We start from the raw sequence: 12,621 nt of genomic DNA, 5'->3' as shown, positions 1-12,621 counted from the left end.
GTATGTGTTCCATTTCAGATCAGGAGTAAAGGTCAAACCCAGAAGCTTTTCAAAATATGGGGCCTCACACAGACGAGAGCCATCCATCACAATTGATGCCAGCTGGGGATCAGAGCGTTGATGATGTAAGGATAGGAGTTTGGTTTTGGATGCATTAAAGGTAACCAGCCACATCTTCCCCCACTGAACCATGCGCTCGAGATCAGAGGAGAGAGAATCAGAGAGAACTTTGTCATTTACAGCCTTTGATGTGTTGCCGTAGATGGTCGTGTCATCAGCATAGATATCAACGAATGATTTAAGTATGTGTTTAGGGAGGTCATTGATGTAGATCAGGAAGAGAGTTGGGCCCAGGATTGACCCCTGAGGGACTCCAGCATTTATATTGCAGGCCTCCGATTTTTGTCCATCTACCACTACTCTTATGAGCCTATCAGAGAGAAATGATTTAATGATTGAGAAAACATTTCCAGTTATACTGTAGCTGGAAGTCTTGTGAAGTAGACCCTTATGCCATACCTTGTCGAAGGCCTTTGATATGTCAAGAGCAATTGCCCTCGAAAGGAAGCCTTTGTCAAGAGATTCACTAATCCTGTGGGATATAACCGTCAGCACATCTGCGGTAGACCTTGCAGAGTGGAAACCATATTGTGTGTCACTAAGAAGGTTATTCCTGCTGAGGTGGTTGACTATTTCTCTATTTAATATGGATTCCAGCTACTTACTCATAACACACAGGAGACTTATAGGTCTGTACTGAGAGGGAGATGACTTTTCACCTGAATTCTTCAATACAGGGCAAACTGATGAGGTCGTCCAGGGAGTTGGAAAGCACTTCTCCTTAAGGCAGCGCTTAAATAGTTTCGTAAGTATGGGAGCAAGTTCTGGTTGAAGCTTTTTTAACACTATAATTGGGATGCCATCAGGGCCTGTTGCTTTACTGGAATCTAGGTTCTTGATTAGCTTGGCGACCTCATGCATGGATATTTGTATGTTACCTAGCTTTTTTGTGTTATAGGAGGAAATATGGGCAGTTGATGGCCTTCGTCGCATAGGGTAGAATTAGCTGCAAAGTTCTTTGCAAATAGTTTGGCCTTGTCTGACGTTAACGAGATGACCTCTAGTCCATTGATAATGGTTGGGATAGAACGCACACTTCTGTTCAGGATCCTATTTGTTATTTGCCAAAACTGGTAGGATCCAAGCCGCTGATCAGCTACCTTGGATTTAACAGACTGGGCATATAGCTTTATTGCATTTTTTATTACTCTTTTACAGTGGTTGCTGGCAGTCCTGAAAGCAGCTTTAGTCTCAGTGCATCTATTACGTTGGTAGCTATGGAAAAAGTGATTTCTGTGTGCGATAGCAGCAGCACATTCTGGGGAGAACCATGGCTGGCTGTTAGGTTTTTGTTGGAATTTTTTAGATGGTATGAATTGGTCTATGCCTACAATTAACCATTCGGTCAGATCTGATACTATAGAGGGCACTTCCTTTTTAAACATGGAGTTCAGAGGTAAATCAGATATGAATGTACGGAAGCTATCCCAGTCATCCATAGAGTATCAGTATACAGTACGGTGGAGGGGTACGTCTGGGGGCTTCTTACATTTCGTTTTTATCTTAACTGATACGATGGAGTGGAAGGAGGATCCTAGAGGAGAATGAACAGAACATGAACATAGCTCAGGGGAAGTTGAGAGAAAAAGGTCTAAGAGGCTTGCATATTGACCGGGTGTATCGGGCACACGGGTGGGTTCGCGAACAATCTGAGTGAGGTCATAAGCAATTGCACAATCATGACAAAATCTCCCCTCATCATCTGTCTTATTTGAATGGGTCAGCCGTTCCATGTTATGGACGTTGAAGTCACCACAGATGTGGATGTTAGCCGAGGGATGTGAAGACAGTATGTGGTCTATTTTCTCAGATATGCTCTTAAAGTTAGTAACTCCGCTGTTGTGGGGCCTATAGAGGGTAAATATAAATGCAGTGGTCTTAGCAAGTGCAATCCTGAAGCACATAAAGGGTAAATTAGGATCTTCTCTAGAGATATCCCTGCCACACGGGAAGCCATCTTTAATGTAGGCACATATTCCATGCCCATGGCGATCTTGGGGGTCAGATTTAGATGTTAAATTAGAGTATCCGTTAATTATGAAGTCATCTAGGGAAGTTGTCGGCCCTATTCCAGTTTCACTTAGAAATAATATGTCCGGTTTCGTCTCCTGTAATTGGGTTTCAACCTCTGGAAGGTTGGAACGTAGACCCCTGATGTTGGAAAAGGAGACCTGGTAGTAGGGGTCTACGTTGGAAGATGGGGTTCTAGGTTTAATTGAGTTTTTATTCTGGAGATATTTCATGATGAGGTTTTGGGATTTGTGGAATAGGTCGGCATACTTGGTTAGAGCAGTACAGAGAGAGAAAGTAAGAGAGAAAAAGACAGGAATTTTTTTTTTTTTTGTAGCACACGAAAAGGTAAAGCGGTAACAATTACCCACTAGTATCGCATCGAGAGGCCCCACCAGAGACTACTGCATGGTCCAGATAAGTGTGATATGTATGCAGATAAGTGTGGACAGACGAACAGATGAACGGACAAGGATGAATTTACAGGTCCAATTTCCTTTTGTCGGCAGACGTAAAATGAATAATAAATAATTTTTTTTAAATCTGTTGCAGACCAGGATATAAATACCCTAACTCGCTACAAGAAAAAACAATGAAACGAATTGAATGAAGGAAACAAAAAACTCAAATGTTGGAATAAAATAAACGTGTCGTTTATTTTCTGTTGAGAAAAAAAAGTCTTGGGTGTATACATGTTCATTCGGCCGTTGACGACTATGCGCGTGGAAGGAAAGGGGAATGCAATAGAGAAAAGCGAAGTGGCAAGCCGGCCTGTAGAAAAAGATGGTTAAGCTCAGTAGAGAGTCGTGCACATGTCTGTGTTGATGGACCAAAACCGAAGGGGAAATAGAGTGAGAAAGTCAATCCAGGTTATGGAGATAGTAAGCGTATAAAGTGTACGTACTGTCTGTTTGCTTTTTGTCCCACATAGTAGCAAGTGGTGTGAGGTACGCGTGTGCACGTTCCTGCCGAAAAGGCACACTGTCAGTCTGTAGACCGTCCAGCTAGGAGGCTGGTCTGAAAAGGCTGGAAACAGCTTATCTCTTCCTATTATAGGTGTTTCCGGTGTGTCTTTTGTGCATGTGTGGATTTCCTTTGAAAGGGGAAGTGACGTTGTCCGTGTGTGCGTGTATGTGGGTACGTTAGCGCATGTGTGAGTATACACATGAATGTGAGTGTATGTACACGAACGTGAATATATGTACGTGTGTGAACGTGGGCGCATATGTTTGTGTGCGCGTATGTATATGACAAGGAATATAGCTTGAAATGTGAACGCATGTGTTTGTGTGAGACTAGAAAAGGTTCGCGCAAATCATAAGAATTGTCCTTAAAATAGTTTTTATTAACTATTTTAATTTTGGCAAGACAAAAAAAAATAAAAAGTACTTTATATTTTTTCTGTTTGTAAATAAAAAAAAATGTTTATTATGTTTTTGTAAATAAACTTTTGCAAAACATTCATTCATGCATGGAATTTCAATAGCTTAGGTCCACAGTAAATGAGGCGTTATGGTAAGTGAAAAACTAGCTTAGGGAATAGACAAAGTGGATGACCCCCTGACCCCCCATCCCCCCATTCCTTTTTAGTCACATGCCACATTGTTTTAGGGACTCTCTCATTCTTTCATATTTTAATAAAGTATTGTATATAAAAAAAGGTAGCCCCTAGCAATAAACAAAACAAAAAAAAGGAAAGCTCAATTCTTGTATCATCCAAATAATTACTAAGTAGTTTTTATGAAATAACCCAATGTCTACCTACTAAAAAAAGAAATTAAAATTTACTTCTTGGAAGCTAATGAGTTTTAACAACCCTTAAAGATAATACGAAAGAAGCAATTACAAAAAAAATTAAATTTGAACATATTAGGGCAGGAGATCAATTTTCTATATAAATTTAAGTTAAAGTAAACACCCACTTCTTAGTCACATAGCGGTCAACATGTAATGTAAACCTAACGTAAAATTAACTCACTTTTCTTGGCCACAAGATATGTAATTTGTCGGGGAAAAGAAGTTTAAATGAAATTAAATTTCTCTGACCCAAACAAAATAATAAAAAAAAAAGAAATAAAACAAAATGACACCTCCTTCTCGTATATAATGGACCGCATTTATTTTTCACCAGAAATAACAAGACGAACAAGCAAAGGTCCGATTGGTAAGAGTTATCAAGATTAAAAGATCATGTTAGAGGAAAATAATCAGGTCAGAAGATGAAAGTCTTGTGTGAAAATAATGCCCTTAGTTAAAGCTTTGTATTTTAAGTGGCGAAGTGCGCCTTATTCAAATGTGACGCGAGGAAAATAATCCGTTGTTATTAATTATTATAGAAAATGTACAGAACAGTGGTGCGTGTGTAATTATGGTTTTGACAGATTTTAAAATGTTTAGAACTTATGACCCCCCACCCTATTCGTTCGTTCATTCGTTCATTCCTTCCTTCCTTCCTTCCTTCATCCCCCCCACACCACCAAACTTGTAAAAAAATGTTAACGATTACATGTCTCGTGGACCACTATGTGACCAAGAAGTGAGTGCTCATTTTCCATTAAGTTTATAGAAGAAAGTGATCCTCAACTCTGTTACATTTTTTACTATTTTTAAAAAATTTTCTTTCTTTTCTATAAGGGAGTAAACTACGCTGGCTGATGTCGTGAAATATTATTACAAAAAAACTGTAAAGTATCAATGTTTGCATCGAATGACAGCTCAGATAAATAAATGGTATGCAGTTAGAATTAGACGGGGCAGATTTACAGCGAAAGCTTATTAAAAAAAAAAAAAAAAAAATGTAGTGACAGATTGCGGTGTTCACAGTGGAAGGGAAGTAACTCTTACGATAAGTCTGTTTGATTATGTCCCTTCCGTACTGATTTGTTTTGAAATTCATCAAATCTGATTCCTGGTCATATATAATATCATTTCTATATATAATATCATTTCTATATATATATATATATATATATATATATATATATATATATATATATATATATATATAGACGCATATGTCAACGGATCATCCAATCTAAGGGAGATAACCACCAGCATAAACATATTTTGCAAGATATAATGTGGGACGCTTAAATAATCAGTAGAACAATTAAAGAATGTTAAATATAAGAAAAAAGAAATGATTAAACACAAAAAAGAAATTTATTTTTCTTTATTTTTTCGTCAAATCTTTTTTGAAGGAGATTTTGAAGTATTTAAGCCGTCAATGATTAAAGTTTAATTTAATTATTACTTTTTTTTTTTTTTTCGATTTTTACTGTAGTTTCATTTTGCAAGGTATAATTTGGGGCGCATAACGTACACAAAACAACGAAAACAGAAAACTTTTTTTAATTAGATTTTGAAGCATTAAAACCGTAAATGTAATTTGTTTTTCTTTATTTTAGGTAATCAGTCATTTCTGTCTATGATTAAAGTAGGAAAAAATAACAACGTTCAAAGATTCTGCACAAGATAAAGTGTTCGTATTTTTTTGGGGGGGGGGGGGTCTCTTGAGTAAAGGAAGCATTTTTATTTGGTTAATTGGACAACAACTTCTTGATTAATTAACAAGTTTATTTAATTTGTGTTGTTAATTAACATAGTTTCATTGTAACAGGTTGTTTATTTTTGTTTTGTGTAATACGTTAATTAATAAGTTTATTTTGCTACTTAACATGGTTATATTTTTTAGTTCGTTGATTAACTTCGCTAACTTATTTCCTTTTCGTAAATTGCTTCAGCAATTTCCGGAACTTTTTTTTATGTAACCTTCTTTCATTGTTCTGATGTTTCAGTGTCCTAAATTACATCTTGCAAAATATGCTTATTTCTGCTATGTTTATGCTGATTATGAGTTGATGATCCGTTGACACAAGCGCTTCTTGTATGTCTTGTGTTAACTAATAATATATTTTAGAAGACAAAAACTTTACATTGTGTCGAAAATTGTCATATTTATTGTTTCGTTTTATTTTTTTTTTATTTTTTTTTATTTTTTCTATTTTGCGTAATTGCCTTTTTTCTGATTTTAATGCGATTTAAACAAAATTTCTGATGGGATTTAAACTAAACTGAAATCAAAGAAATTTTTAATGAATTAGCTGAAGCAATTTCGTTTCGTTTCTCTACTCTGTAATCATTAAGACAGATTAATCATCTAAGGGAGGTAAGAACATGAGAATAAATGTTAGTAAAAATTTAAAAAAAGAAAAAAACAATGAAAGTATATATTTTATTTAATGTGATAAAAGGTAAATATAATGGATAATTTTATTGATTTTTTTAATATTTTTTCTTACTCGAATATTATTAGTAAAAGTAGAGTTACATCCCTTAGACGAACAGGTTGTCGTTCATAACTGGGTTCGTCATCCACATACAGTACTGTTTCGTTGTATCACAACTAATTAGTGCAGCTAGACATACACCTTTCCCTTTGTCTTTCTTTGTCGGAATTGTATCTTTCTTCCCGATAAACTCGACGCTAAAGTAACTAACCTGATAAAAAAAAAACAGCATGAAACAAAAGAGGGGAGGGTAAAGAATAAAATATAAAGGTCTTGCTTTGAAACGAAGAAGAAATTTTATTTACAATAATAAGTTGCAAATTTTTCCCTTTGTGGGCATTAAACTTATGAAACGCCAAGGTAATATATTGTGAAAAAAATAACACTGGTTCTTATAAAGATGTGTGTATCCATTAATGAATTCAGTAATAATATTCAAATATTATCTCCTAATCACACTCGCATATGAAACAAATTTAAGGAGCGTACTCACAAATTGAAAGCCAGTCAGGCACGTGCCTTTTTCTTTTTTTTTTTTTTTTTTTTGTTTAAAGTCCTTTTAGAATTTCCTCTCCCTCCATGCTTGCGTGCAAACCGTAGACACACAGAAATTTCAGAAACAAGACCTCGTCGCTTGTCCGGATAGGAGATTCCAAAATTCCTTGTCACGTAAACGGGTATTAATTTCTTGCCGGGTTTTCTTCTTGGAAGGAGGCTCATCAAAATTCCATTTTCAGCGCCGGGCAATGAACCAGACATCCAATCTCCACGTCCTCGGAATTTCAAAAGAGAAAGAATCTCGCGCTGGGCTCGTGGCGTCATTACAGAGCTAGCATTTTCCTTTTCTCAAATTTAAGGAGAGTTTTGTACAAACCCAAAATATACGAAACTAAAAATCATAAAGGATACGAAATACAGAAAATCAGATATAAGAACCAGATAAAAAATAATAAATGTAAACAGGGGGAATGCGCCATTATTGCTACAAAAAAAAATTCCAACACCGTCGATCGGACATACAATCGTCGAGTTGACAGTCGGCTGCTCTAACCATCGGATCACGAATCATTGCTGTAAATATTTCTCCTCAAGTGTGCATTAAATCCATACCCGCCCGTCGCTTACAGTGCTCAAACCATGAGTCTGTTTTGTAGAAGAATTTGGCTTTGGCCTGAAAATACATCTAAGTTTCCAATATCATTTCTTCGTTGAAGCTAAATGTATTTCACTGAAGCATTCTTTTGATGTCTGCAAACAGTCAGTTGTAATTGATTTGTGACGTCATGCAATGCCTGCGTGGACCAACACTTTTTTATTCACTTGTGGCATTTTTTAATTTCTCCCAAATGCACCAATAATGCGTATAAACATGGGATTTTTTGTGTATTGATATTTATAATAACACCTGTTTTTTTTTCTATTTATTTAAAAAGAAATTAAAAATTTGTTATACCCGGGTCGTTGAATTGCATTTATCTGCAAAAGATTTAGCTAATTTGCATATTCTTTTAAACACTTATTTCAATTAATTCCCTGTTAGTTTTTTTTTTTTATTTTCGTAGGGAATGATGATGTAATGTATTCATGCAGCTATTCTACATGATTTATACTTGCATAATGTTTGCGTTAAAAACGTATGGTAAACACAAACCTTTTTCTGCATATATGTATGTATGACTACTTCAGTTAATCACGTTACTTGTCCTTAATATAAGAAAGTCTAATTTTATGCGTAATCTTTAAGTATTTACTTCAACAGTGCTCAATACATAGTTAGATCTAGGTAGTAAGTTATAAAAATATATATGGCAATTAAGCTACACAGAATAATCCGCGTATTATCCAGATATTCTACATGATTTATACTTGCTTATAAAAAAAGGTTATAGTTAAGACAAACCTCTTTCTATATATATTTATGTATATGTACATATTTTTGTTGTAAACATTTGCCTTCTATTGTATTTGGTCTACAGACCTGAAAGGTCTTCGAACTCATGCGAAACTTTATATTTAGGGTTTACCCTGGTAAAATCAGTGCAAAGTGTGAAAATTAAAAAAAAAATATTAAATTTGCCAGGTGAAGGTCGAAAACCGGTATTATGAATATGCATGTGTGACGTATTTGTTCATGATTTAATTTTTAGCTTTGCAGCAAACATGTCTTCATAGTGCAGTTATTGACGTCAAAAGAAAAAATAACGTAAACTGAATGTTTTGAATTCGATTCTTGGTGGTTGTGCACGAGTCTTTTTTTTTTTTTTTTGCTTAACTTTTTAAATCATTACTATATATCCAGTTCAATATAATATAATAATAAATACGAAATCTGCATTAATCAAAATATCATATGTAAGCGTATTTTACAACAATACCGGGCGATGTGCTAGTCTATATATATATATATATATATATATATATATATATATATATATATATTATATAAGTGGCCTTGTGTGTGGAATAGTCTCTACCAAACGACTCTGTTAATAGTTGCTAAAGAGTCAAAATTGAAAAATTGGAACTTTGTAGATGTAAGTCAACTTATGTGTATCCTCTATGCATACACAAATAAACATTTATGTGGCAAACTCAATTAATTTTTGATGTTTTGATTCCCATCTGTCCTTAGGTCATATGATAGCAAATACTGCTGCAAAGTTAAATGTTTTTTTTTCTGATTCAAGATGATGGCATTCAAATCATATCTATTATTTCAATTTTAAATAACTACTGCATATTGTATATAATATTATTACATTATATCCAATATGCAGTAGTTATTTCAAATTGAAATAATAAGTATGACTTGAATGCCACCATCTTGAACACATTACTTGAACTTAATATATATTATAGAGAGTTGGCTCTATAATAATTAATACGAAATCTGCATTAATGAATAAAATATTATAGTTAAACATATTTATTTTACCACCGGGCAATGCCGTGAGGCTTGCTAGTGCCATATAAGATTCGTTATTGATGAGTCTTCTTTTTTTAATTGAACAAAATATGTGCATTTCAACATGTAGAGGCCAAAACTTTGTCTGCTGATTTTTGCGTCTTTATATGTATCTTTGGTCACTTTGAATGGCTATCACTTGCTGCTGTTTAGTCAGCTGATTTGATTTCAGTGTAAAATAGTTACTCTATATTTTAGTATAATCACACATAATAATCACACATTGATGAAAAAAAGTTCGTTTTGTTACGTTGGAACAGTTGCAAACAGTACACTAAATTATTAATGCATTAATTTATTTTATGATCGACTGCGAGCTACACCCACTTGAACATTTTGACAAATACTCGTGCAAAGTAGTTAATATATTTGGCGCCATTTTAATTAACGATCATTTAAACTTACTGTTTATAGTTTCTTGGACTAATACCGAATTCGAGTGACATGAGGATTAAATCTGTACGCTCTCGTTTAAAATCAGTATATTTTTAATCTGTTTCTACTATAGTAAAATTCAAATAATGTTTGTTTTGCTTGCAAAGTATTTTTCTTCTTCGGAAAGTCCGAATTTTTCCATTGCATTGCCGAGATAAACAGAGAACACATACAGCGTTTAGAAATCCCAAATAGTCACCCATCTGATACTAACTAGGATCGACGTTGCTTAACTTTAGCAATCTGATAAAAACCGGTGTGGCAAGAAGATTATGCCATATATAATCCGTTCTACACACATACTATATCCTTCTGATCCATTCTTTACTTACTCCTAGCTATGCTCCCAGGTCCACTCTGATCCAGAGTAGTAGTACCTTTTAGGTTCCTATCTATGGGCTCAATAGAAACCGACTTGAAAACAAATATATTCTATTAAAAAATTTTCCTTCAAAATCTTTGGATTCGGCATTAAATAACCTGAAAAGGGTTGATATGCCGTAAAACAAAACCAACCAACCAACCAACCTATCCATAAAAGTTTTATTATTTTTACATATGCAAAAAGAAAGAAGTTATTGAATTTTCAAAATACTCAAACTAGAATAGTTAAGTGTTTGAAACCACGTCTTCATAAGGGTATATTAGTGTAAAACTATTTTGTTCAGAATTTTTCTTTTATCCGTCTATATTTTTCTCGTGTGGATATATATATATATATTAGTGTTGGAATATTAATTCAGTCATTACCTTTCCAATTTTTTAAATTCTGATCAATACTCGGTGAGATTTGGAACTTATAAAATTGCCAAAAAAAGGGAATCTATCTATCTATCTATCTTTTCTCTCTCTCTCTCTCTCTCTCTCTCTCTCTCTGTCCTTATATATATATATATATATATATATATATGTACTGGTAGCCAATTGAATATTGAAATGCTCATATCTATGGTTTTGTTGGGCAAAACTACATCAAAATTTGCAGGATTCTAATACTATTCTATGGTTAAAATTTCATGACAATTAGTGAAGAAAAATCCTATATTTTCAAACCAATAAAATATGACGAAATTTGCCTACATTTGGATATCAGGCCAGCTTTAGTTTTGCTCTGCTTTGTGATGAAGTTTGCTCAGGTCTTTTTTGTTTGTTTGTTTGGTTGGTTGGTTGTCGACCCTGTGGCCATGCCATGCCACTAATATGTTTGAATTAATACTATCACTTGTTTTTTAATTTTCATATATTTTCAGGGGGTTACATATTTGCACAGCAGTGAGGTCCGCAGTCATGGAAATTTGAAAAGTTCGAACTGTGTTGTGGACAGTCGCTTCGTTCTGAAGATCACCGACTTTGGTCTGCATTCACTTCGAGAAAGTTCTGAAATGGATGATGAGAATACGTTTGCTTATTACAATCGTAAGTCGTTTCTTTTTTCTTTTTTTACTTTTCGTTTTATTGATTAATGTTTATCTTCTTTATATTTTCTCTCGCACGTTTTGTTCCGGCGTGTTTAAGTTTTTTTCCTGTTTGTCCATAAAAGAAAAACAATAAAGATTACAGAGTTACGCAATGTTTGCCAGTTTTATCGATTGTGTTTGGTGTCAGTGTTATGCATGTCGGCGCATAAAGATATCCTACATTTGGACTGACACTTTGATGCAGTGGTGGTAGAGAAGCTGGACAGATTTTCATTGGTCGGCTAAGCTTTGTCATTTTTATTTTCTACATCAATTATGATAACACCAGCATGTAAATCTGACGTTACATATCCTTTTTCGCTATCGAGCACTATTATATTTTTTTATTGCCGCTTCTTTCGTTTCATTATCTAATATATTCGGAAGATATTGAAATGTTGGACGATTCTCTGAATTAGTGGTTTATATATGTGCCTTCATGAAAACCTAGTTTAGGTATTTATAGTTTTAAACTTGTCTAATAGCTATCTTAGATCTGTTTTCACATTTTCACAAATTCTTAAAATTGTTCTTTTAACATTTTCACCCCAAACAAGACATCGTGCCACTTTAATGTAGGAGGTTTCTATCAGAGAAATAAGTTGCAGGGATATTATATAGGGAGTTGAGCAGCAAGACGTCTATTTACACTACACTTGAACTTCTGCATGTCAGTATAGTTGGGGATGCAAGAACCCAAAGTCGGGTAGTTCTTGGGAAGAAACTATTGTAGTAGAAGGCTGTTAGAAGCTAGAGATCTCTACTGTGTAAGGGCGGGACTTTGCTGCTTGTCAGGTTTGTCATTGGTATTTACGTCGAGGAGGTACATGGGCCTGTAGTTTTTCAGAGCCTAAACAATTAAAATACTTGTAAAACATGTAGAGGGATAAAACATTTATTCGAGGAGACAGAGGTTGAAGCTTAGATGACGGTTCAGAACCTATCAGGATCAGGTTGGACTAGTAGTATATATGACAACAGTACTCCATACATGTGAGATGGTGGCCTTTTAAAGGTAAAGGATACTTTAAGGTGTAAGTAACTTATATATAGATATATATATATATATATATATATATATATATATATACCTATATATAGATATATATATATATATATATACCTATATATAGATATATATATATATATATATACCTATATATAGATATATATATATATATATATACCTATATATAGATATATATATATATATATACCTATATATATATATATATATACCTATATATATATATATATATATAACCTATATATATATATATATATATATATATACTATATATATATATAATATATCCTATATATATATATATATATACCTATATAT

The 12,621-nt window shown here is 33.9% G+C and overlaps 1 protein-coding gene across 1 annotated transcript in view; it reads left to right on the top strand.

Moving 5' to 3' along the window:
• LOC145246050 (atrial natriuretic peptide receptor 1-like) overlaps window positions 1-12,621 on the top strand; it is a 1,007,513-nt gene that overhangs the window by 954,525 nt on the left and 40,367 nt on the right. Inside the window, exon 13 of the mRNA XM_080107893.1 lies at window positions 11,070-11,235. Within this exon, the coding sequence (XP_079964019.1) occupies window positions 11,070-11,235 (166 nt within the window). The remainder of the gene's footprint in view (window positions 1-11,069; window positions 11,236-12,621) is intronic.

Source organism: Euprymna scolopes, chromosome 23 (genome assembly GCF_053919585.1).
Source record: "Euprymna scolopes isolate OS-2025 chromosome 23, ASM5391958v1, whole genome shotgun sequence".
Lineage (NCBI taxonomy): Eukaryota > Metazoa > Mollusca > Cephalopoda > Sepiida > Sepiolidae > Euprymna > Euprymna scolopes.
This window is presented reverse-complemented; position numbering and strand designations above follow the sequence as displayed.